The sequence below is a fragment of the Neomonachus schauinslandi genome, chromosome 7 (genome assembly GCF_002201575.2).
Source record: "Neomonachus schauinslandi chromosome 7, ASM220157v2, whole genome shotgun sequence".
In the NCBI taxonomy this organism is placed as follows: domain Eukaryota; kingdom Metazoa; phylum Chordata; class Mammalia; order Carnivora; family Phocidae; genus Neomonachus; species Neomonachus schauinslandi.
In genome coordinates this window covers 21,814,828-21,840,466 of record NC_058409.1, presented here as the reverse complement: position 1 = coordinate 21,840,466, position 25,639 = coordinate 21,814,828, and the positions used below count along the sequence as shown (strand labels likewise).

At 39.1% G+C, this 25,639-nt stretch overlaps 1 protein-coding gene across 1 annotated transcript in view; it reads right to left on the bottom strand.

The window, feature by feature from the left end:
* The window catches only part of CHSY3 (chondroitin sulfate synthase 3), a 309,176-nt gene extending 285,769 nt beyond the window's left edge, over nt 1-23,407 (bottom strand). The window contains exons 1-2 of the mRNA XM_021701918.1: nt 22,597-23,407; nt 19,981-20,264 (exon numbers count right to left, since the gene is read on the bottom strand). Of these exons, the coding sequence (XP_021557593.1) occupies nt 19,981-20,264; nt 22,597-23,407 (1,095 nt within the window). The remainder of the gene's footprint in view (nt 1-19,980; nt 20,265-22,596) is intronic.
* Nucleotides 23,408-25,639: the final 2,232 nt, after the last annotated feature.

The following is a 25,639-nucleotide window of genomic DNA, read 5'->3' as shown; positions in this document are numbered from 1 at the left end:
GCTAGATACATTTTTCACAAATATACATTGTTTTAAAGATTTATTTTTTTTAGAGAAAGAGAACACAAGTGGGAGGAGGGGCAGAGGGAGAGGGAGAATCTCAAGCATACACCCCTGCACCCCCCCAGCCCCCCCACACGGGATTCGATCTCACAACCCTGAGACCATGACATGACGTGAAATCAAAATTTGGACGCTTAACCGACTGAGCCACCCAGACGCCCCACAAATATACATGTTTTAAATTATTTATAAAGCTGTACTAAACAGGAGATGTTTTCAGTGGATTTTTCAAAATGAAAAAAAAATTTTTTCAGTTAGCATGATATGTGAGCCTACAAATGTTGCTAATAGGGAGGTTGTGATAAGAGCAAAGAGGCTGAGATAGAGGTAATTTTAAATGAACTGGATTAGAAAGAATGAGGCACAATGGATAAGAATTTGAATAAAGCAGTTTTCAAAGAGATTAAGTTAACCTAGTGGCCTAAGGGTTGCCAGAATTTCAAAACCCTGTTTTAACTGAGAGCCTAGAAGGATTCTCACTACTTGGTGGTAAAAGAGGATTCTCACTCACTTTTTCCAGGGTTCATCTGTCGTCTATTGCTTGTAGTCTTTGGTCAGCTTTCTGCCAACAGTGTGGCTCTTTGGTAGTCATGGACCATAGTCAGCCCTATGATGGCAGAATGTTCAATCTCCTCTCCTGGTGCCGTGACCCCCTCTTCTACAGCTTTGACCTAGGAGAAGCAGCCATCCTAACAACCTTGCCCTCAGGGGACATGAACCATCTTGGCTCATCACTTCTCTAGCTTGGAAAACCAACGGACCTACCATTCAAAGTTAATATCAACTACTCTGTGAAGCTTTCCTGCCAAATTTCATAGCCCCCAGGGATGGCTCCTTTTGAAACCACTACAATGAGGACGAAGATTCATCAAGTCCACGCTCACTTCCATATTACTTATATCCTCATTTATCTATCCTTTTTCCCAGCTACACTCTCAATTCTTCGGGAGAAGTTTACATGCTTGGAACAATACATGCAATCATATATTGGTTAAGTGCTTGAAATACATTCACTCAGAAGCGGCTGTCCTAATATTTCTACGGTATGATTTTTCATTTTGTTTAAACTCTAGAAATAACGGTACCGTTCTAAAGCTATTATGTGAAGCACCATCTTTATTTTTCATATTCTATCAAGAGCTAAGCATACGGCCGGCACTCAACACAACCTGCTTACTATGACAATTCTAATAAAGATGGTAATAAACCCATTTATCCGCAGGGGTTTTCACAAGAATTTATTAACATTATAAGTCCATGTAAAAGGCATTCCTAAAAACTAATAAATATGAACACTCGTATTAAAAATCTCTGAAACAATATGAATTTCGACAAAGTTTTAGCTTTTTAAAAACAGTATTTAACTATTTCTGAAAATTTTCCTCTACATATATGCATTTCTGAGAAGTAAAGGAGAAATCTTCACTCTAACATAAACTAATTAATAGAACAAAGAATATTTTTAAGATAAAATCATGTGTTCTGGGGCTCCTGGGTGGCTCAGTTGTTAAGCGTCTGCCTTCAGCTCAGGTCATGATCCCAGGGTCCTGGGATCGAGCCCCGCATCGGGCTCCCTGCTCCGCAGGAAGCCTCCTTCTCCCTCTCCCACTCCCCCTGCTTGTGTTCCCTCTCTCAATGTGTCTCTCTCTGTCAAAATATAAATAAAAATCTTTAAAAAAAAAATCATGTGTTCTCAGAATATATCCCAATAAGTGAAATTCTAGCATGATACATATGCCCATGTGTACTTTGTTCCTACACAGTGCAGCTGAAAGAAAAACAATTTAGATAAAACTGACAGCCTACATTTTTATTCTTGCTCTGAGGTAAAGTAAAATATACAATTTTCTGTATCTACAGAAAATGAAAAGTTTGTTAGATATTTTTCCTCTAAACATGCAGGCTTAGGACTAGAAGGACTTTAACACTTTTGGTCCTTTTCATTCAGTCTTTATAGGTCTCTCCCAGAAAGATGAAGAAACTCTTTATCTCCAGCAGGAAAGGATGTGGAAGGGATGCTAAAACTGATGTCAGCAGCTCTCCATTCTGGGTCTTTACTGTCTGACCTTTGCAGCCTACTTCTTTTCTTCCCAATTTCCCCATATTGAATATACTTGAACCTGTCTATTCCAATCTGACAACATAGTTTTAAAATAAAAATGAAATGTCATTCTCTGTTTAGGCAGAATGTCAATGTAACATTACAAGAAGAATATGGTCTTTGGAATCAAACCAGAGTTCAAAGCAAGACTCAAATAGCTCTCTAGCTGTGTGAACTTGGACAAGTTACTAAACTGCTCTGAGCATGTTGCCCACTTGTACCCTAAGGCAAAGGACAATTTCACTCATTTAATCCCCCTTACAGCCCAGAAAATATGTTAAAGCATCCAGTACAGTGCTTGGCATGTAACTAATGATCAATAGTTATTTTTATAGCTATATATCAATATAAATCAATTTGATGCTTATTATTATTTTATGTACTCAAATTAAAAAGCTTAGATAACTGCTCATCATATAATAAACACTAGACTGATTCAGACATTTCCCCTCAAAATCTTTGTTCTTCATGAGATAAAGTAAAATGTATAGAACCACACTAAGCTATAGATCAGCATTTGATTAAGTTGTCTACACTGCTTTTTACACTACCCAAAATCCTTACCCTGGCTTCCACTTTCACATGGGCTATATACCTTAACTGTTGAAATGATGCAGAGATTCAACTAAATTTACTTCAATAATAAGCAACTGCACCAAAAAACATAAGATACCTAGGAATAAATCTAACCAAAGAGGCAAAAGATCTGTACTCTTAAAAACTATAGAACACTTATGAAGAAAATCGAAGAGAACACAAAGAAATGGGAAAACATTCCATGCTCATGGATTGGAAGAACAAATATTGTTAAAATGTCTAAACTAGCAAAGGCAATCTACACATTTAATGCAATCCCTATCAAAATACCACCAGCATTTTTCACAGAGCTAGAACAAACAATCCTAAAATTTGTATGGAAGCACAAAAGACCCTGAATAGCCAAAAAAAAATCCTGAAAAAGAAAAGCAAAGCTGAAGGCATCACAATTCTGGACTTCTAGCTCTATTACAAAGCTGTCATCATCAAGACAGTATGGTACTGGCACAAAAACAGACACATAGATCAATGGAACAGAATAGAGAGCCCAGAAATGGACCTTCAACTCTATGATCAACTAATCTTCGACAAAGCAGGAAAGAATGTCCAATGGAAAAAAGACAGTCTCTCCAACAAATGGTGCTGGGAAAACCGGACAGTGACATGCAGAAGAATGAAACTGGACCACTTTCTTACACCATACAGAAAGATAAATTCAAAATGGATGAAAAACCTAAATATGAGAAAGGAAACCATCAAAATCCTATAGGAGAACACAGGCAGCAACCTCTCTGAGCTCGGCCATAGCAACTTCTTACTGGACATGTCACCAGAGGCAAGGAAAACAAAGGCAAAAGTGATCTGTTGTGACTTCATCGAGATAAAAAGCTTCTGCCCGGCAAAGGAAACAATCAACAAGACTAAAAGGCAGCCTACGGAATGGGAAAAGATATTTGCAAATGACATATCTGATAAAGGGTCAGTAACCAAAACCTATAAGACTTCTTATAAAACTCAATACCCAAAAAACAAATAATCCCATATAGGGTAATACATTTAAATTACTTCAGATTTATCATCAGAAGGAGAGATGGAAGTCTCATTGTGGAGAGCAAAGGAAGAGGAACACATCTTTAAAGTGCTGGAGGAAAAAAAAACCCATGGACCCACAGTTCTATAGCCAATAAAAATATCCTTCAGGAGTGAAGGTGAAATAGACATTCTCAGATGAAGGAAGACAAAGAGAATTCCTTGACAGCTGACTTGCTCAAAAATAACTGATAAAAGTTCTTCAGACAGAAGGGAAATGATACCAGAAATTAACTTGAGATATCAGGAATGAAGGAAGATTAACAGAAATGGTAAAATCTGCATTAATTTAACATTCTATTATTTATTATTTGACATGCTCTCAGGCTCTTTAAAATGTTTTATGGTTGAAAAATATTAGAGCATTTTCTGAAATGAAACTGGACCACTTTCTTATATCACACACAAAAGGAAATTCAAAATGGATGAAAGACCTAAATGTGAGACAGGAAACCATCAAAATCCTAGAGGAGAACATAGGCAGTAACCTCTGACATTGGCTGTAGCAACTTTTTACTAGGTATGTCTCCTGAGGTGAGGGAAACAAAAGCAAAAATATATTGGGACTGCATCAAAATAAAAAGCTTCTGCACAGTGAAAGAAACAATCAACAAAACTAAAAGACAACTTATGGAATGAGAGAAGATAGTTCCAAATGACATATCCGATAAAGCGTTAGTATCCAAAATATATAAAAAATTTATAAAACCTAACACCCAAAAAACAAATAATCCAGTTAAAAAATGGGCATAAGACATGGATAGACACTTTCACAAGGAAGACATCCAGACAGCCAACAGACACATGAAAAGATGCTCAATATCACTCATCATTAGGGAAATACAAATCAAAACTAAAACAAGGTATCACTTTACACCAGTCAGAAGGGCTAAATTCAACAACACAGGAATTGAGTGTTGGCAAAGATGCAGACAAAGGGGAATCCTCTTACATTGCTGGTGGGAATGCAAACTGGTGCAGCCACTCTAGAGAACAGTATGGAGGTTCCTCAAAAAGTTAAAAAATACAACTACCCTGTGATCTAGCAACTGAGCTACTAGTTATTTACCCAAAGGATACAAAATACTATTTTGAAGGGATACATGCACCCCAATGTTCAAAGCAACATTATTAACACTAGCCAAATTATGGAAAGGGCCCAAATGCCCACTGACTGATAAATGGATAAAGATGTGGTGTTTACACACACACACACAGTGGAATATTACTCAGCCATAAAAATAATGAAATCTTGCCATTTGCAATGACATGGATAGAGCTAGAGAGTATTATACTAAGCAAAATAAGTCAGTGAGAGAAAAACAAATACCATATGATTTCACTCATATGTGGAATTTAAGAAACAAAACTAATGGGGGGGGGGGAGGAAAACCAAGAAATGAACTCATAACTCTAGGGAACAAACAGGGTTGATGGAGGGAGGTGGGTGAGGGATGGGCTAGATGGGTAATGGGTATTAAGAAGGGCACTTGTGATGAGAACTGGGTGCTGTATGTAAGTGATGAATCACTAAATCCTACATCTGAAACTAATATTACAATGTATGTTAACTAACTGGAATTTAAATAAAAACTTATAGGGCACCTGAGTGGCTTGGTTAAGCATCTGCCTTCAGCTCAGGTCATGATCTCAGGGTCCTGAGATGAGTACTGCATCAGGCTCCCTGCTCAGTGGGGAACCTGCTTCTCCCTCTCCCTCTGCCTGCAGTTCCCCCTGCTTGTGCTTGCTCGCTCACTCTCTCTCTCCCCCTATATATGTGTCAAATAAATAAATAAAATCTTTAAATAAATAAATAAATAAAAACTTGTAAAGGAAAAAAAAAACACCTAAAAACAAAAGAAACCTATCTGATCAAAACAGCTCTACAAGATGATGCCAGCATTATTCACCAATTTTTTAAACAGAAGAAAATCTATTAGATCCAGATCTAGATTAATTTGTCCACACCACATTAATTTTACTCTACAAAAAAAAGTACAGCAAATGTACTAACAAAAAAAGTATTTCACAATTCTCTATCATTCCCAAATCTGTGACTAATAAATGTATATACACTGGTAATGAGAATCATATACCGCTAAAATCACTCTTTATTCAACTTACCTAAAAGTCATAGAAACTGGCTGGAAAACTAGATGTCCCAAAGAGCCACACATGTAAAATGAAATTCAACACTAGTATGGAGGAATGGAAAACCAAAAAAAGGGATTCACCACTCAAATTCCTAAAAATATTTTTTTAACATAGTGTTTTCAGTCACAAATTTTTGGACAAGGAATAGGGTGAAAGCAGCAGTTCTTTAAAAAATAAGAGCAAAATGTTTTACATAATCAGTAATTATCAGCATCAGTACTTACACACTTTATACAACTGATATTTGCTATAAAATAGAACCTAGAGAGCAATGGAATAGATCTGCTTCGCATTATTTCCAGACACATTTTACAACTATCAGTCAAAGTCGATAAAATCAATTTCACTCATTATCACTGTTTCAAGCAATTCTTCAAATGAGGTACTTGGCAAAATGGAACTTTTTGGTCTAATCCAAAAGAGATTTAAGTTTTACAAGCTTTGGATAGTTGAGGGTGTTTGCCAGGCTGGTTCTGGCATTTAGAAACACAAAACCATGTGACCTTGTGTTAAAAGTGTCAAAATTGAAATAAGATGATGCATTTTCTCTCTTAAAACAGCAATTTAGTTTTATAAGAAAAATGTAATCAAAATTCACAATGTGTCAGTAATATTAGGCCACTGTGGCTGTATTTGTTAACTAAGGTATCATTTTTGAAATAGGTTGATTATCTAGAAAAAAGGACCAAAAATTACAATGTATCTAAATTAGGGCTTTACAGGACCTGATGAAAACACTTACACTTATAGGGTGTGCTTTGAGTAATTTTGCTTTATTATAGAAGTGTCATAATTATTTTATAATTACGTATTTTGTATTTCAATTAATACACTACCATTCATTATATTGCTTAGGTTTCAAAAACTAATTTATGGTATACTGGAAATGCTCTTCAAATAAAAAAACAAATCAATTTGAATGGATTTCAAATTATTTTTAAAATTGATTAAGTATTAGACAATCTATATGCAGAATTTACTGGAGTGAATATATAAATATTGTTGTAACAAATGTGTCTAAGAGCAAGAGTAATCATCAGTTACATGCTTACAATCAATAAAACATTCACAAACAGTACTATACAATGTATTGTCATAAAAGCAAATACTGATTAACAAAGTTTATTTGATTACAATGGGTCTTTCCATACACTTTCCAAGTCAGCAGACATTCTTGCCATGATTTGATTGGCCACAATTTCCTAAGTCTTTAAGGTTACTTAATTAAAATGGGAAACTAAAGTAAGAGAAAGGTTAAGTATGAGAAATGCAGAATTTTAAACAACCATAAAGGAAACATATGAATCTTAATATAAGCAATTATATGGGTAGAATATCAAGGACAGTGGATTATATGCTATGTAATCCTGCTCTAACTCTATTTGTAGCCAAAGCACCTAAAATTCAATTAAGATACGAAAAAGACTATATGTTCATAAATCCTAAACTCCAGTTTCACAAAGGAAGACCTGCATCTTAAAGGATTTGAACACTAAGCAAAAGCCATACCAGATAGAAACTCTGTAACATAATTCTATATTTTATGATACTTAATCAATTTTAAAAATAATTTCAAATCTCCTTCCCCTCTCTCTAAAAAAAATTAAAGAGAATGAGGATTTTTTACTTTATGAGAATGAGATTAATGAGAATGCGGTAATGATATAAGAGTAACTCCAAAAATATTCTTCAATGAAAAAGCAGCATTCATAGCAAAGTGTATCACATGCCACCTCTTGTGAAAAACACAAATTGTGTTTCACAAGAATACTGTACATGCACAGTCTGACATGCAAAAGAAACTCTGGTAAAAAGAGTGGACAGCTGGTAGGAGGAAGGCCTCTCCAGGCAGAAGTACAGAAATTGAAAAATTTTTAACAATATCTATTTTTATGCTTTGTTTTTGAACCATTTTATATTACTCGTTCCAGTCACAAAATAAATTTTAAATTTCAAATAATTCAAAAATAAATTACTAATCTTAATAAATTAAATTTTAAACCAATTTTTAATCCTATGGCTATGGTATGATTTTTCTTTTTACATTTTAAACAGTAACTGTTCCACCCATGAATAAAGCCTACTTAAAACAAATATATTGGGGCACCTGGGTGGTGCAATTAGTTGACTCTTGGTTTTGGCTCAGGTTGTGATCTCGGTGTCCTGAGATCAAGCCCTGTGTCGGGCTATGTGCTCAATGCAAAGTCGGCTTAAGATTCTCTCTCCCTCTCCCTCTCCCACTCATACTCTTTCTCTCTCTCAAATAAATAAATCTTTTTTTAAAAATGCATTTACATAGTCTGATAATACTTACAATGGAGCCAAGCAACAGCTTCGTAGGCCTCGCTTTTCTACTAAGAAGTACTTACAAAGGACTGAAAAGCTGAACATGATGTCTGCCCCCATCTCTTACCCCTTTTCCTCTCTGATGTCACATTTTATTACTCTCCTGGTCCCTTATTCAACTCTAGCTTCCCTTCTGCCTTCTGGTGAGTTCTTGACTTGTCCACTGAGTGCTTCTGACTGGAAAGCTTCTCCCTCAGATATCAGCATGGTTCACATAACATCTTCTCAGTAAGGCTCACCTAACCACCCTATTTAAAATTGCACACTCACCGTTGTGCATTCTTTAGTCCCTCCCTTGCTGATTTACTGTCTTTCCCCTCCAGAAAACAAGGCAGGGACTTTTGTCAATTTTTTTTTTCCACTAGAAAAGTGACTGGAATATTAGTTGTTCAGTAAGTACTTGTTGAATCAATGAATGAATGATGAACAAAACTCAATGTATCCAAAGTAGAACTCAATTTTTCTCATCCTCTGCCAGTGCCTGAAACACACCAATCACCCACACTTAGTCTTCTTCCTTTTTTCTGGGTCTCTAGGAATAGTACTGTCATCTGAATCCAAAACAAAGGAGTTACCTTCAACTGTCCCCCACTCCACCCCTATATGTATTCAAGCATCTATTTCTGTTAAGGTTCTCTCCTCACTAGCTCTCAAAGCCATCTCCTCACCTCTACTTCCACCATGACTTTTTCATGAAGACTCAGCTCTCATCGGTGTTGTGCAACAGCATCCTGTTTTTTGTCACTATCCCTAGGGACAAAAGCCACCAATCCATCCTTCCATGCTACAGCCTCTGTGTCATCTGATCACAGTGTTCACCAATGAAAAACTCTTTAAAGCTACTTATTATTTATGGAACTGATTTTTTACTCTGACTACTCAGAATCGCCCAGAGAGATTTTTAACAATACTATGCAAAGGCTCCATTATAACTATAGTATCTAAACCAATGGCATCTCCCCAAGTGATTCTAAGAATCAGTGATCAACAGGTATAATCCTAAACCTTTGAGGGTGCTGTACAAGGCCTTTCCTGAGTTCTACCAACAGCTTTTGAGCCTCATTTCTCCTACTTCCAGATATGCTTGAAGCAAACACACTATTTGCCACCATGCTCTTCTACCTTTGCCTTCCCATGCATCCTGACTTACCTGGCAATGTGCCTGCACATGACTTCCAGTTTGGAAGAAGCACTGCATTTTCCTGTTCTCCTTGGGGACTTCTTCCCTTATACTGTGTATCCTGTATCTTTCCTCCATTATAGGAGTCAACCACAGCATGGACATGGAAATATTTGTTGAAAATGACAGGTAATAACAAATTTACCCATATAAGTTTTTAAATAAGTTATTGTTTCTGCAATCAAACAGATACCATGGTATCTTTTTTCCTTTTGAGCTCCAATTCAAGAGTCAAGTGTTAAAGCAATCAAATCAATGAAAACATTCCACCTATAATTTTAAGAACTCTATTACTATGTATTATTACTCAAACACATCACATAAAAACAGCTATAAAAACTCAAGCCTTGCATGGGTTAAAAAGTACTTTTTTTCTAAGAATGTTTTAAAACCTACGTTTAATTTTTCTTTTATAAAAAGAGTAATATATGAACCATGAAAATCAGACCATAAGAAAACCTAGAGTTCTGAGGAATGGCTTTAAATTTGTCTTAAAATCCACTCACTAACTCTTTGAAACGGATGAGTAACAAACATAGACAGAAATGCAGAGTGCTGATTATTCTCCTATGAAGTCCCCCAAAGTAAAACAAAACAAAAGGTAATTTTTAAGGAATAAAGAATAGACTGGATATTTGTATGCAAAAAAAGGAATAAAAAAAGTTAATACAGAGGGGCGCCTGGGTGGCTCAGTTGGTTAAGCGACTGCCTTCGGCTCAGGTCATGATCCTGGAGTCCCTGGATCGAGTCCCGCATCGGGCTCCCTGCTCGGCAGGGAGTCTGCTTCTCCCTCTGACCCTCCTCCCTCTCATGCTCTCTGTCTCTCATTCTCTCTGTCTCAAATAAATAAATAAAATCTTAAAAAAAAAAAAAAAAAAAGTTAATACAGAGGTCTAAACCCTACAGCCACATTAGAATCACCTAGGGAGTTTTAAACATTACCCATATGGCAAGACTCACCTGTAAGAGATTCTGATATAATGGGTCAGGGATGGGTTCCAGCATTAGATTTTTTTCAAAGTCCCCCATGGGATTCAACTGTGCAGCAGACTATGGAAGTACTGAATCAGCACGTTCCCTGTTACAGCAAAGCCCATCTTTCAAAAAGCAATTGTAATAAACCCTTTCCAATCAACGTTATCCCTTTCCCATGAGGGAAAAAAGAATATGAACATTGTAAACTGGAAAACATTAATAGTAGTTAAGAGTTATATGGGATTTATTATGTGTCAAGCATTATTCTAAGGGCTTCTAATACACTGACCTTTTTATGCCTCACAATGGCTCTGTAAATTGGCACTATTTTATACCATTCTGCTTCTACGAAAATAGCTAATGGCTGCAGAATACTTAACACTGCCAGGCATTATTTTGAGTGCTGTTATATACATTGATTCATTTAATCTTCACAACTGTTTGATGAGGTGGGTACTGTGATTGTAACAATTTGATAGAAAGGCACAGGGAAGTTAAATTACTGTCTAAGGCCTTCTACCTAGTGAATGGCAGAGCTGGGATTTGAAGCCAAGTATTCTAAGTCCAAATTTCATAAAAACCAAAATCCTACTGACCTGTGCCCTACAAAAGGCACAAAATATTTTAATATGAAATAAAATCACTACACGTCTTTATTTTACTCCTCTTCAGGAAATAATACAAACGAGAGAGGAAGAAATAAGAATGAGACGATCCCAGTTCCAAGACAGGCATCACTGGTGAGCCCAACTGGAGTTTTTATGACTTAGAATGAAAAAGAAGAATTTAGAAGGATGACAAAGATGGGAAACCCAACTCTATATCAGACATGAAAACAAGAGATTGGTTAGAAACCAGACTCCTCCTCTCTGTGAGCTCCATGAAGACAAGGAAGGTCTAGGTGTGTTCACTGCTGATGAAAAGTGCTCAAAAAAACTATTTCAGCAAATGAAATCAGCTGGCTACAGAAGATGTGAGATGACTGAATTCTAATGCAGACTTTTTAATTTATTTTAATGCTGTATTTTTCTCATATTTCACAATACTCATCATGTGTAATACCTTTATTTTATACAAAATGTATTTCTGTATAATAGAACATTATATTAAAATACATTTTTTCATTAAAATGTTGATCTTTCAATAATTTAATTTGAGCATGCAAAGTTTACCTTAAAACTAATCTATATGCATATGAAAATTTAATAATTATATTTATATAATGATTATATGATAAATTATTAAATTAATGAAAACAGACATTTTTAATAATCAACGCAACAGCTATGTAACTGCATTGTTAATTCTAGGCCAAGTTGTTAGGAATTCTCTTGGGCCTGACTCTGTGCTCCTCAGGTGGGATGGCCATTGGGTCTCTGATCGGGTTTGATTTCTCCATTTGTAGCTGGTGTCTCTATCATCCTCTTGATTAGCAAAACACAATCATACATCTATCCTTAACCAATGACACAAGAGATGCACTCTGGGTTCTCACCAGAGAACATGCATAACTCAAACTTCCTATTGGCCAACCTAATATAAAACATCTTAGTGAGAATATACATGAAGGGCTCTCTGAAGGCTATTCTAAATTTTAAAATAAAGTCCAGTAAACTATCAAACAACGGTGCACTGTCTTCAAGTAGAATTGCATAACTGCATTGTCTCCAAGTAGAATTCCCTGTGCAGAACTGACCTTCTGTGTTGCATTCCTGGTTTATGTTGAGGGGATTAGTAAGAAACATGAAAGCAAATCATGCTATTATACTCACAGAAGTGGGCTGAGTTTTGTGATCCCTCAGAGCCTCTCTCTGTTCTGTGGGAAAGATTTCTTTCAGGTCTCAGTATCTAGATAAGTTAGTGTTCTCTTTAATGACAGCAAAACAGGAGCCCAACATATATTTTTTAAGATTATTTTTCTTATTCGTCTACATTTTTCTTTTTCCATTATTTCTTCACATTTTAATTTAATTTTATTGTATATTACTTTTATTAATATGTATATATTTTTTAAAACTCTCTCTTTTTAAGGTACTCTAGAAATAAATAGCTCTAAAAACAATGAATAAAACTGAAAGAGACAATGAAAAGTTCAGATGCCACTGACAGTAAAGAACGAGGGACAGAGCTTTCCAAATTATGAATGGTGAGTAAAGATTTTAGAATCTCAAAGAATTAAGAAATCCACTTCATTCACTAGTTAGCTCCAAAACAATGCTTGCTGATTTTTTTAGTACTATTTTGATCCAGTTAATTTAGAAATTTATAACGTATTTATTGTACTATAAATGTCCAACACATTTGCAAGACAGTGTGACTTTAAATAAATGTCATGACTCAAAATGATTTATATGTGGTTAAGCCTTAACTAGAGTGTTGTTTAATAGTTAGGATTGTAAATGAACAGGATGTTAAAATTCCGAGGAACAGCAACGCCCCCACCCCCGCACTGTTCAGCTTATTGAGATTTTCTTATTGTTTAATAATATCAAATAATGACTCAGATGCCTGAAGACACTGATTTTTTTAAGATTTTTTTTTTTTTATTTATTCATTCAAGACACAGACATACAGAGAGAGAGAGAGAACATGAGTAGGGGGAGAAGGAGAGGGAGGGGGAGAAGCGGGCCCCCCACTGTGCAGAGAGCCCGATGCAGGGCTGGATCCCAGGACCCTGGGATCATGACCTGAGCCAAAGGTAGATGCTTAGCCATCTGAGCCACCCAGGCACCCCGACACTGATTTTTATTTTAATGTTGTATTTAGCTCAAATACTCCATCCTTAAAAGGTGCACCTTTGTGCGAAACAAGGAACATGCTATAATCAAAGTAAAATGCCATATTAGTTACATGACTGAACACATTTCTTCGTACAATGAGCCCTAATTCACTAGGTAGAAAAAACACTGAAGTAAATGTTTCTCAAAACGTAGGTTTGGGCGCCTGGGTGGCTCAGATGGTTAAGCGTCTGCCTTCGGCTCAGGTCATGATCCCGGGGTCCTGGGATCGAGTCCTGCATCGGGCTCCCTGCTCCTTGGGAGCCTGCTTCTCCCTCTGCCTCTCTCTCTCTCTCTGTCTCTCATGAATAAATAAATAAAATCTTTAAAAAAAAAAAAAAACGTAGGTTTTTAGAGACAAAGACAAAGCAAGTGGAAGTAAAAAACTGACTTGGAATTTCTTCAGGTAGTATACTTGTGATCAGTTAAAGATAAAGAATATTCAAGGTTTTTAAACTGAAATAGTATTTATATGCCATCATGAAACTTATTTCAAATTGTGTGGAGGCATCTTCCTAACTTCATATTTTTCACAACTTGTTGGAATCATCTTCTCGTAAAGCATATGTTGTCACAATTCAGGTGATAAGGCATCACTTAAAAATAAACGAACTAAGACTACAAAATATGAAAAACCATACCATGTTTCTCCTTCAACTTGGAATGCAATTTCATTTTGTACGAGGGAGAAAACAATGTGGCAGAAGAGAAACTGTCTAAAATCAACGCAGGATGATTTCATGTGACAAGCAGAATGGGGGTGGGAAGAGTAGGTGTGAGAAGCTTACTGCTTTTAGTTAAAAACTAAACTGTGACTGAATAAGAAGCGAGAAAAGAAGCTGGAAAGACTAAATTTTAGATCAAAATCCCCACTTAGGCTTCTCCATACATATTAATATACTTTAGGGGCATAAACCATGTTCATGATGGAGCAAAATTAGCATTACAGAAGAGTGAAGCCCGTAAGTAATAGCAAGATGCTAAGGAGGATGTGCAATAGCCCTTTAAGAATGGCACACATATTTTAACCTTAATGGTTATGTTATGAAGAATTTATATGTACTTAAGATTTTTATGGTATAGCTCTCTGGTATTACAAGCCCAGAGAAACACTTTCAGAACATATCCTTTTGTGAAATAATGGAATGTTCTAGGGTGTTTATAGCCTTTAGTGGGCCAAGATTAAACATAAGGCATTCTGGCTTGAAATTAACTCTTTAAGGAATCTAATAAAAAAAATCTGTTTAGTCATAAGAAATGGTTTTCTAAGCCCATAGAGAAATATTTTTATCAATATAGAGCTATGTTTTATTTGAAACAACATTTAATTGAAGGAAATAAAAATATATATATATTCTCTGGCTCCATTTAACTATAAACATTAAAAAGATAAATACACACTATTCTAAAGATGAGTCTCAGACAATGAAATGTAAAACTCCCTCACAGGGAGAAGAAGAATCATTGAAATTAAAATTGCTTTAATGCTTGAATATAAAAGATGGTACTAAAACAAAAAGCAAAGAAACAGAACCACCAATTCTGCTAAGACACAGGCTGAAAGTGAACTGTTTAAACTTTTGTTGTTGTTGTTTTAACAGTGAGGACTTCCTAGTTACTAAAAACATACCTACAACAAAGAAAGTGTAACTATATTCTATGTTACAAAATTCTAACAGCCAAGTTTGAAAAAAATAATTCTGTAAATTACAGTATTTAAAATACACATTTCATTCTCGCTAGAAAATTAGTTCATTTTCTAGAGAATATTTTAATAAAAATTTCAACATGTGGGTTATCTGGCTCTAAATATCAGGACTCTTATGTATACCTGGGCCAGGCAGTTACAATAAACATGCAAGGAGAGCCTGGTGTTCGAAATAGGACATGAAGGGGACTGAAGACTGCTGGCCTCGGCTAAAGGCATCAAAAAACAAAAACAGAAAACTTTAAAACACTCTGAGTCAAACGATGTTTAAGAGCCATATGCAGCCTCCCAAGCTGCCAGATTGTAGCTCAGATAACTAGGAAAACAGTAGCCAAGACAAAGCTCTACCAAAAAAGTCAGTAGATGCCAATAAATTTTCACACTCATAGAGTGAATAAAATAGAATGATTTTTCACGAACATGCTTCAGTTAGTAATCTTTACTTATACAATTTGAGGTATAAATGAATACAAAAGCAACCCATCAAGTGTGTTGATTAACATCTTCCATATGTCCTTAGAATCTAGATGTTTCTACCTCGAAGTAGCAAAGGGAGAATCCTAATTCTGACTGCCCAATGGTCTCAGGCACACAGAGAACCAGTCCATCTGAGGCTCACCAGCAACCAAAGGCCTCTTAACTCAGAAGAGGTCAAGTGATTCCTGGGCCCTAAATGTGATCTGGGCACACATCCTGTGAACTCTTGCAATATTGGGACTGGCCTGTCATAAGCATGTTAATTTACTGAGAACTTGATGAAAAGCAGTGTCTATTAAAACACATTTGTAATCTATTTTATCTATCATTAAATATAGAAGGAAAAAAGTACAAGGGGAGGAGATGACAGAGAAACAAAGTAAGAAGCTCACAGGCAAGGCATATTGTCCCAGACCACCAGGACCTTACCCTGGGAAGGAAGTGAAGCTATCCATTATTTCCCAAAAAAGTGAGCAACATCAGAAAGAGGTTCCAGTTACTTGAGAGACAAGTTCCTGGGTATCCATATAAGATGACTGCAGGATGAGATACTACTAACTTCCTTTCCTACTAAAAATTCCAGAGAAACTCAGAAAAGGGGGCTACTGTTCTGCCAACTGATCTAGAAATTTATGCAGTAATTTTTTTAATATAGAGTCTGATTTGTTTGGTATTCTTTAAACATGTATATTAGATAATCACTTGTTAATATTTTCCACACTATCTCCTTAGGATAAGCTATTAATATGGTGTTCAAAGACAGAAGCAAATGTTTGTAATGCATCATTTAAACATACAGACCTCCATGTTTTATAATAAGTTCTACTGACATTTGATTCAATACCCAACAATACCGAAACATAAAAGTTTCTCGTTCTACGCCAAAAAAACTTAAACTTGGATTCTTTAACTGAAAAGAATTCAGCTTATTTTTAGTTTGCCCCTTTTGATATAGACAAATCACTCATTACTAATAGTTACTAAATGAAGTAAAATATGGATGAATCCTTGTTATATTTAATATAGTACACGATCTATTCAGCAACAATTATTGACAATATACTATGTGCCAAACACTATATATATATTTTTTTAATCAGAGAGAGAGCACATGAGAGGGGGGGAGGGTCAGAGGGAGAAGCAGACTCCCTGCTGAGCAGGGAGCCCGATGTGGGACTCGATCCCGGGACTCCAGGATCATGACCCGAGCCGAAGGCAGTCGCTCCACCAACTGAGCCACCCAGGCGCCCCGCCAAACGCTATATTAAGGGCTTTACATAGATCATTTCACCAATTCACTTAAACTTCTTCAAAAAGTATGTGGTAGACACTGTTATAATATCCAATTTCAGCTTAATTAAACAAGGCTCAATTACAAAAGACAATAGAACTCAAACCCAGGTTTAAGTTTACCCTCTCTCTTTCCCAATTATGCTTAATTGTATATACAAAGAAAGTACACTTTCACGAGCAGTAAAGAATTCTAGGAGATTTCTAGGTTTTATAAAAACAATAATTTATGGGGTGCCTGGGGGCTCAGTTGGTTAGGCGACTGCCTTCGGCTCAGGTCATGATCCTGGAGTCCCAGGATCGAGTCCCGCATCGGGCTCCCTGCTCAGCGGGGAGTCTGCTTCTCTCTCTGACCCTCCCCCTCTCATGCTCTCTCTCTATCTCATTCTCTCTCTCAAATAAATAAAGTCTTTAAAAAAAACCAAAACAATAATTTATAATAAAGAAAAGCTACCTAGTCTATATAGTTTAATATATTTGTCCAATTCTCTTCCTGAAAGATCTGCAAGTCTATTTATCATTTTTAAAAGGTAAGTTCCATCATGAATGTTTCATATATTCAAACTCAAAAATCATGAACAGTGCTCTTAACTCTGCTAGAATTTTTACTAGAGGAAAAGCCAAACAGAATCCTGAAATCCATGAAAGGTATAGATAAAGGAAATTCAAGATTTTAAGAGAATTCCATCACAGAGAGTTCTTTCAAAAGAAGTATGAAAACAAAGTTAAGGATCGGTTTCATAGCTTGTTGTACGACCAGATGTAAAATCTCTGACCTTTACTGAGGATGCCAATGTACAGAGGAATAGATTACTTTTTTCCATATAATGTGAACAGTAGTATAGAATGGACATCATTTGAACTAACCTAAAATCCAAACTGGAAAATCCTACTTTGGCTGTGATCCAATTGACCTAACCAAGTATCTCATAAAACAGAGAACAACATCCTAATATTAAAATGCTTAAATTATAACTCTATTGTATATTTATCTTTACTGAATTTATTGAAAGATGCTGTTTAATATGTCCCTTGCTAATGAAATTTTCCATCATTCCTTTAATCAGCAATGATTGCACCTTGGATAAACCTCATTGGCTACGATACTGCCACTGTGCAAAGCTCCCATCATTTCTTTAAATAAGACTTTGAGACCTTGTATTACCAAATGCCTCCTCTAAAATAAATACTGTTTAAATACTCCTTAAAAACTGAATTTCCAAAACAAAGTAAATTGTATACAATTGTTTAGCATAAGAAAGTGAACAGCACAACTTCAGAAAATAATATTTTCTATTGCTAGGGGAAAAAGGTAGAAATGATTTCCTTCATATAGATTGTGAAGTCAGTGATACCCTAGTATGAGTCTAAACTCAAATGTATTTTGAAAATTTAATGAAAATACTGTGATCATGAAGTTACATCTTGTAAGGTTTGGAATCCCTTGGTTTGTCTGTTCTTTTATGTCAGTTTATGGTAAGATCTAAGACTCCACTCATATTAATACAGAGTGTGCACATCTATGAGAATTCCCCTCACTTTAATCAGAACAAAAGCCTATAATGAAAATAAATACTAAATCAATTCTTCTGCATGTAGGTTACTGAGCATATTTTACTCTCTTGGAACATAAATGAGTACACAACTAGGTGAAGACTGTATCACAGCAAAATCAATGAAAACTTGAAGAGAAGGATTTAAACAAAAGGTTAAAACTTTCTATGTGATGTTAAGGCAATATAGTACCAAATAAAACATAATAAATTTCCATCTTTATTTTTAAATATGGTTAATTTTGTTTACTTACCCACACAGAGCCAATGTCTCCAAAATAATATCTTCATATAAACAACCTAATGTGTTTTCTGTACTATTTATTTTTTGTGTTTTCTGTACTATTTATTTTTTGCCTTCCAGTTATTTTATATTAAATAGAGAAACACAAATATGTTTGTTATTCTAAAATACCTATTTTTAACTATAATGTTCTTGCATAAATTTTTATTCTATAGGGTAGTCATAGTTTAACAAAAGACAAATTACTATTTTATTATCAAAAGGAATGAGGTATATAATAATTTTAAATCTGCATAATACATACTCCAAATAAATGGTTACTGATAATTTTTACTTTCTGTAATAGATAGAAGAAATATTCCCCCAAAGTGTAAATACTACAAAGTTTTATATAAAAAACAAAACAAAATTAACTAAAGTGGGATTACACTTCCAAAAGTAGAATGATTAGGACTGTGTAATCTTGAGGTATCATGACTTTACAAGGGACATATTTTCATTTTTCTTCTGTACCAGGAGACATGAAAAATTTGAAAAGAAATAAATGAGTTACGTTATAATTTACAAATGTGTGCAATGGATAGCTGAAGTGTATCAAACCCCAAACACTTGAAAACCAAACTTCTGGAAAGTGCAATACACTATTTAAATGTTAAATCCAATTTTTACTAAGATTATCTTTTAGGAAAACTATTTTAAATAAAATTGTATTTCATTTCAAAACAAATTTCTGAAGGAAAAAAAAATCCCAGAGTGTTTCATAAAACTATCACAATAAAAGAACAGTTCGTAACTCAGATTATGTAAGTAATGGCTGCTTTTCAGGAAATGGAATAAGAGAAGACAGAGACCAATTTTAAGCAATCAATCATAATTTAAATAGTTACTTAACATCTTCATAACTACTTCTGTTTTCCCAGGTAACTAATTCCCTTTATTTTGTAAATAAATCTATCATAAATGATACATTATGAGTTAATTCTTCCTATGCTTTAAAAAAATAACATGCTAAATTTCCAAATGAAAATCTTCCAAGAAACTTTAGATTTTAACTATTTGGAAACAAAGAGATGCACTTATATACCTAACCAAAACAACAACAGCAACAACCAACCAAGTACCAAATGTTAAAAGCAACAACCCAAGAGAATACAATTAGTCTTCTTGTTAGAGGCAGGAAATGGATAAGCATGTATATAAACACCAATAAAGCAAATAGAGGGGAAATAGCATCTTCCAGAGACGTGACTGGATAAACGGGCTGCTGCTTAAAGCTAAGGGTCATGCTAATAAAAAAAACCTCCAACAGGCCTCAGTTTTGTGAAGAAAGTTACCTCCCACAATCACCCTTGTGTCCATACCTGGTTGCTTCTATCATTTTCAAGCAAATAAAAAGATGTTGAGAGAATAAACAAAATCACTGCCCCAGGCTATAAATTTGCACGCACCTGTAATATGTGAACATTTTCATCACAGACTATCTTACCTCGTAAGACCAGACGCACTGAGTCCCACCAAAGCGTCGAACACATCTTCCTACTTCAACGTCCTCATGAGTTGTGTACATTTCTCTGAGGCATTCACCAATATGTGGCACCATTCTCCTGAGAACCTCTCGACTGAAGATCATGCCAGGTCCTCCCATACAGAAGTTCTCTCCAGGCTCCAGCCCCAATTTTCCAAGTTCTTCAATATTCCCCAGGCCAGTCTGACCCAGGTAGAGAGGTTTACTGCTATTCAGTGATCGAAGAAACTCTTCTAACTTATCACCTACAAAGAGAAAGGCAACAATCACTCCTCTTGCTAATTTCATAATTATTTAGAACATACAAAGTAAGGGAAAGACCTTCCAACATTGGGTGCAAACTCCCCCAAAGTCATAATACAATTGAAAGGAAGAAAAACCTCTCTGAATATTCTATTATTTTAAAACTACTAATTTTCAGTTACTAATTAAATCATAATAAAATGTTATCAACCTTCTAGTCAAGATCACTGAAAAGCCTTAAGAAGTCTAACAATCATTAGACTTTTTTTGTAAAAGGTGAGATAATAAGGAGAATAATGACAAATTTATTAGCATGTTTGAAGTAATGATAACATTTTCAGAAAATAAGTTATATTTAGCATTGATTGGCAGACTGTTGATACTCAATAAATATTTTTCCTGATAATTTAGTTGTGTTTTGTCCTTAACTAAACTTCACATTACTAAACAGTCACATACAACCCAAAAGTTGAGAAAGAGAGGATATTAAAGTCGTCTTGGAATTTAACTTTAGAAAGCACCTTTTCAGAAAAAAATAAATATTTCTTAAAAAATTAAGTAACTGGTTTCCTGATAGTACGTGAGTTCATCAAGAAAAACGATTTAAAGGTAAAATTCTGTAGCTAAAAGAGTATGAACACATTAGATATTCTACAAAGTGATACAGTGAGGTAGTCACCTTCTTTATATTCCCACTCAGAATCTTTACTATCATTGTTTTGATGAGCTGGGCAGCTGCAGTCATTTATCTTGATCCCATGCCTTGCCCCTTGGATCTCAACGAGTTTCGGCTATTATTGGGTTCTTAATATAAAGTGCATATTCATTCTTAATAGAAATGGAAAGACTATAGCACTTCAATGTTCTGAACGACAGTCTTTCAATGCATTAAGAGAAATGACAGAAATAGATGCTATTAATGCATTTTAGAAATTCTCTGCAAAGTGTGGCAAACTTCTGCAAGGAAACCTTTGTGATTTTAGTGAGACACAGAAGACAAGGGGACTATAAGATAAGCGATCACTTACAGGTATAGATATCTGTACATCTTCAATCTAAAGATAGGGTATTCATCAGATATGCAATCATCTATTTTTGTATCGAATTATCAATGGAATGATTTCACTCTACCTAACCTAACCCCAAGAAATCTCTAGTTATTACTCTACACTTACTCCCTGAGCCAAAATGGGACGGATCTTGTTTCTCCTTGAATCAGGTGAAAGCAACGAGGCTACAAGGAGAGAGGTGTACACTAGGAAGAGCTGCCCCCCTTTGACCAATCCGTCTCCATATCCGCGATGGGCGGGACTGGAAAGATTTACTCCCGCTCTTAGGAACTTTTCTCTGCTGAGTTTAGAAATCTCTGGCCAGAGCCACCCACACTCAGGGTGAAGGACCGCGCCTCTTTTAAAACTGACAAAGTTTTCTCCTGCTGTGGCTGCGCGTGGTTTTGGGAAGGACTCCCAGGCTCTGCTTATCGCCGCAGCCACCAAAATAGACTGGAAAGGATCCACACTAGTGTCTACAGCTTGGAGCTCCTGGGGTCTGGATAATTCAGGGCGCTGTCCCCTTCTTCTCCACCACCAATTCCTAAAAATACACTCATCCGCTCCGGGTTTTACAGAGGTGTGACGGGCGGGCGTTAAGGGCCGACCTGATGCTGCAACACTAGTGGCTGGAAGAAGGTGAGCGCTGGAGCCGTGTGGGGGTGCTCAAGGACTCCCAGTGCGTGGTGGGTCGTGAGAGAGGGAAGGAAACGCACAGGGAACTGTACGGAACAGCGAAAATGTTTCCTCAATCTCACCAGTTCCGAAACTGCGTTAGATCCAATTACAACAAAACGATTGTGGAAGAAAGCTAGAACACCCATCTCCAGACCGGCTCTCGCCCGCTTCCTCAGTCTTCCCTTCCTTCCCTGAGGACACGCCCCTCTGGATAGATGTGGGAAACTACTACCACCCGGGGCTTTCAGAGCAGGGCAGAGTAGGAATAGCCTTCAGTTAAGCCTCAAGCCCCTTTCCTCGCCGTTCCCACACAGTAAAGAGTAGGGGCAAGCTCTGGGCGGAAACGAGAACAGCAAGAGTGAGGAAGGAGAATAAAGCCGGTCAGGTGTGAGGAGGGTCCAGACCGCAGGAGAAGAGGAGGAGCGGACTAGGAATGGTGGGCGGATGCTAAGGGTGGGGACGGCGGGGTGGGGGCTGCAGAAGCCCTGAGCAAGTGCTGGCAGAGAAGCAGAGAGGGGCTGGACAGGGATTAGGGCTGGTTGCAGAGAAGGGGGGGGCTGGCAGGAGCAGGGGTGGGCAGGCAGGACAGCCGGCGCTGGGAGGTCACCTTTGATGTAGACGTCGTCGTCGGCGCGCATAAACCACTCATACTTGTCCAGGTAGTGGTCGTGCATGTACTTGATCATCATGAAGGACTTTTTCTGGGGAGGGTAGGAGTCGTCCACCCCCGGTAGCGCGATGACAGGCAGGGGTGGCGGGGGCTGGCTTATCCCGGCGTTGGGGGACTGCTGACTGGAAAAAAACTCCACGCGGCCGGGGATGAAGCGCGCCCAGGTCCGCTGCGCCGCTAGCGCGCGGCTGCCCAGGTACTTCTGCGCGGTCATCACTCCCACGTACAGGAAATCCCGGGGTCGGGAGCTCGGGGCGGCGGCGCCCCCGTCCCCGCTGCCGTTGTGGCTGCTCCCCGGCCGGCCGCTTCTGCGCTGCCCAACCGCGCCCCCGTCCTCCTCCTCCGGCTCCCCTTCTGCCACGGGGGCGCCTGGCAGCCCCGTTGCGCCTTCGGGCTCGCGTCCTCGTCGCCGCTGCTGCAGCGGGGGTGGCTGTTGCCAGGGGCTGCTCCGAAAACTGGTTACCCCGGGCGCTGCCTCTGCCAGCGGCGGCGGCCCCTGGAGCTCCTGGCGCGCGGGGGGCGGCGACTGCTCCAGCCGCGGCCGGGGCTGAGGTTCGGGGAGCGGCTGCTGCGCGCCAGCGCCGGGGCCAGCGGCCGAGCGGCCGTAGTAGGAGCAGAGGCTGGAGCCGCGTCTCTTCCTCTCGCTCAGCTCGGCCACTCTAGGGGCGATGAGCCAGGACGCGGCGGTGAAGCCTAGCACCAGCCCCAGTGCCACGCTCATCCATGGGCGGCGGGAGCGCACGGCCATCGCGACTGCCCCCGGCGCGGACGCTAGCTGAGCGGCTGTGGCGCTGCGCGCGGGTCCCTCGGCTCACACCCGCCCCTCCTCCGCCTCAGCGCCCCCAGCCCGGGCCGAGGCGCCGACGCCGGCTCCGGGTCGGAGCGCTCCGGGCGCCTGGCCCACTGCGGGTTGCAGCTGCCGGCCGCGCTCCCCGCTCCGCTCTGGGTCTTCGCTCCGAGCGAGGGTCGGGAGTGAAACTTCTCCCGGCGGTGGCGGCGGCAGCAGCGAGAGGAGCTGCAGGAGGAGGAGGTGGAGCGGCAGCGGCGGCAACGCGTCCGCTCCTAGGCTGCCACCCTGTCACTGGCGCGCCTGGTCCCTCCCTCCTCCCTGAGCCCCCGCCCTCGCTCTCCGCCTCCCGCTCCCCCCGCCGCCCGGCTCGGGACTGGCCCCGAGGAGGAGCCACAAGCAGCCCCGCTGCCAGCCCGGGAGAAGCGCGAGCCGCGCTAGTTCCCCGTCACCCGCCCTTGGACGCCCCCCGTCCGCGCCTCGGTCCAGAGCCGGCCTCCTCTCCGGAAGGAAACGATCCCGGTCGGGCCGCCTCCGGCTTCCAGCGCCGACGCCCCCTCGTCCCTCCTCCCACGGCCCTAGCTCTCCGTCCCATTTCCCGTCCCGTCCCGCCCCTCTGCCGGCCTCGCAACTCCCGCGTCCGCGGGCTCCGCTGCCCTCCTCCCGGCGCGTCGGCTCCACTGACCTCATCGGCGGAGCTCGGGTCCCCGAGCCCCCGGCAGGCGCCCGCAACTCCCGCCCCGCTCGCCTCCCCCGGCCCACAGCCGGTTACGTCCCGGCGTGACCCTTCCCCACTCTGCCCCGCCCAGGTCCGGGCGCGCTCCGCTCTTCTCGTTTGCGGTGCTCTTCGCGTTTGCGGTCTTTTCCGCGTTGCTCCCACCGCTGCTACTCTGAGTCTCCGCTCTCTGCTCCGTGTCCCGCTCACGGCTCGGGAAACCATTTGTCCCATCCTAGCGCCCCACCTCCCAACCTTTCTAACTTCCCGGTCCCACCTGCATCCTTCACCACCCCTCTCCAGGCGTACGCAGAAGCACCCCTTTCACTCGGTGTCTTCTGCTAAGAAAATCTCAGAGGCACTGGAAATACTTCCTCTGACAGAACACGGTGAGTGGGGGCTCAATCCCAAAGAACAACAACAAAAAAAAATCCCATGTTCTCCACCTGTTGAGCTGGGAAGTGTGGGGCTGCCTACTGGTCCCCGCCTCAGCTCTCCTACTGGTCTGTTGTCTAAAAGTGAGAATCCTGAACTATTTTCAGTCTTGGTCAAGACTGAATCAGCAGGACTGGCAGATGATGGAGAAATGTGAACAAATTATAGAGCCAATACCCTGAAGATTCAATTTAAGAAAATTCTTACCCCCCCATAAGTGACCTTAATCAGAAAATAAAATAGAAAATATAATATTTATTCTTGCCTATAAACAGTTTTATTTTCTAAGGCAATGACAGGAAATGTTTTACGTGTCCAATTAGGGGGAAATACCTGCAGCGACAGAATCTCAAAGAAAGTTAAATTGTATTGGCCAAAATTACAGAAAGTTACATTAGGAAGAAATTACCTGAAGATGTGTAACATTTTGAGGAAGGGGACATTTAAAAAACTTTCTCTCTAGAAGTTGTGAATCTAACTAATACTTTGAGGTGCATTTGGCCTTCCAAACTCTTTCCTCTTCAAATTTCAGTCTTCTGTTTTGTGCATCAAATGCAAAGGGATGGTACTGAGTAGCATTAGGCAGAGGGCTCAATCCAGCCAGGTGCTGGCAGCATCCCTGGAACAGCAGGCCTGCCCAGGGCCCTTGGAGGAGTGGTTCTTTCCACACCAGCCACTGGCTGTGCATGAGCACGTCTGACTAAATGTTTCATCCAGTAGACAATGAAGCTGCTTTTCCATGTCTCCGTCTTGCCCAGAAACACTTGGGAATACAGATTATTGGGCTCTTTCTCAAAGTTTAATTTTAGTTAGAATACAAAACTAATTGGACAATCTCCTTCTGATTTGAAAATATATCCTCCTAGGAATCTTTTTTAACTTTCTAGAATAGTGCCGCTCAATAGAACTCTCCCTATAATGGAAATTTTATTTTTTTGTCTCTTCTTTAAGGCAGCCACTAGCCACGTATGACTGTTGGTGCTTGAAATGTGGCTAATATAATTAAGGGAATGAATTTTCAATTTTATTCCATTTTAATTAAT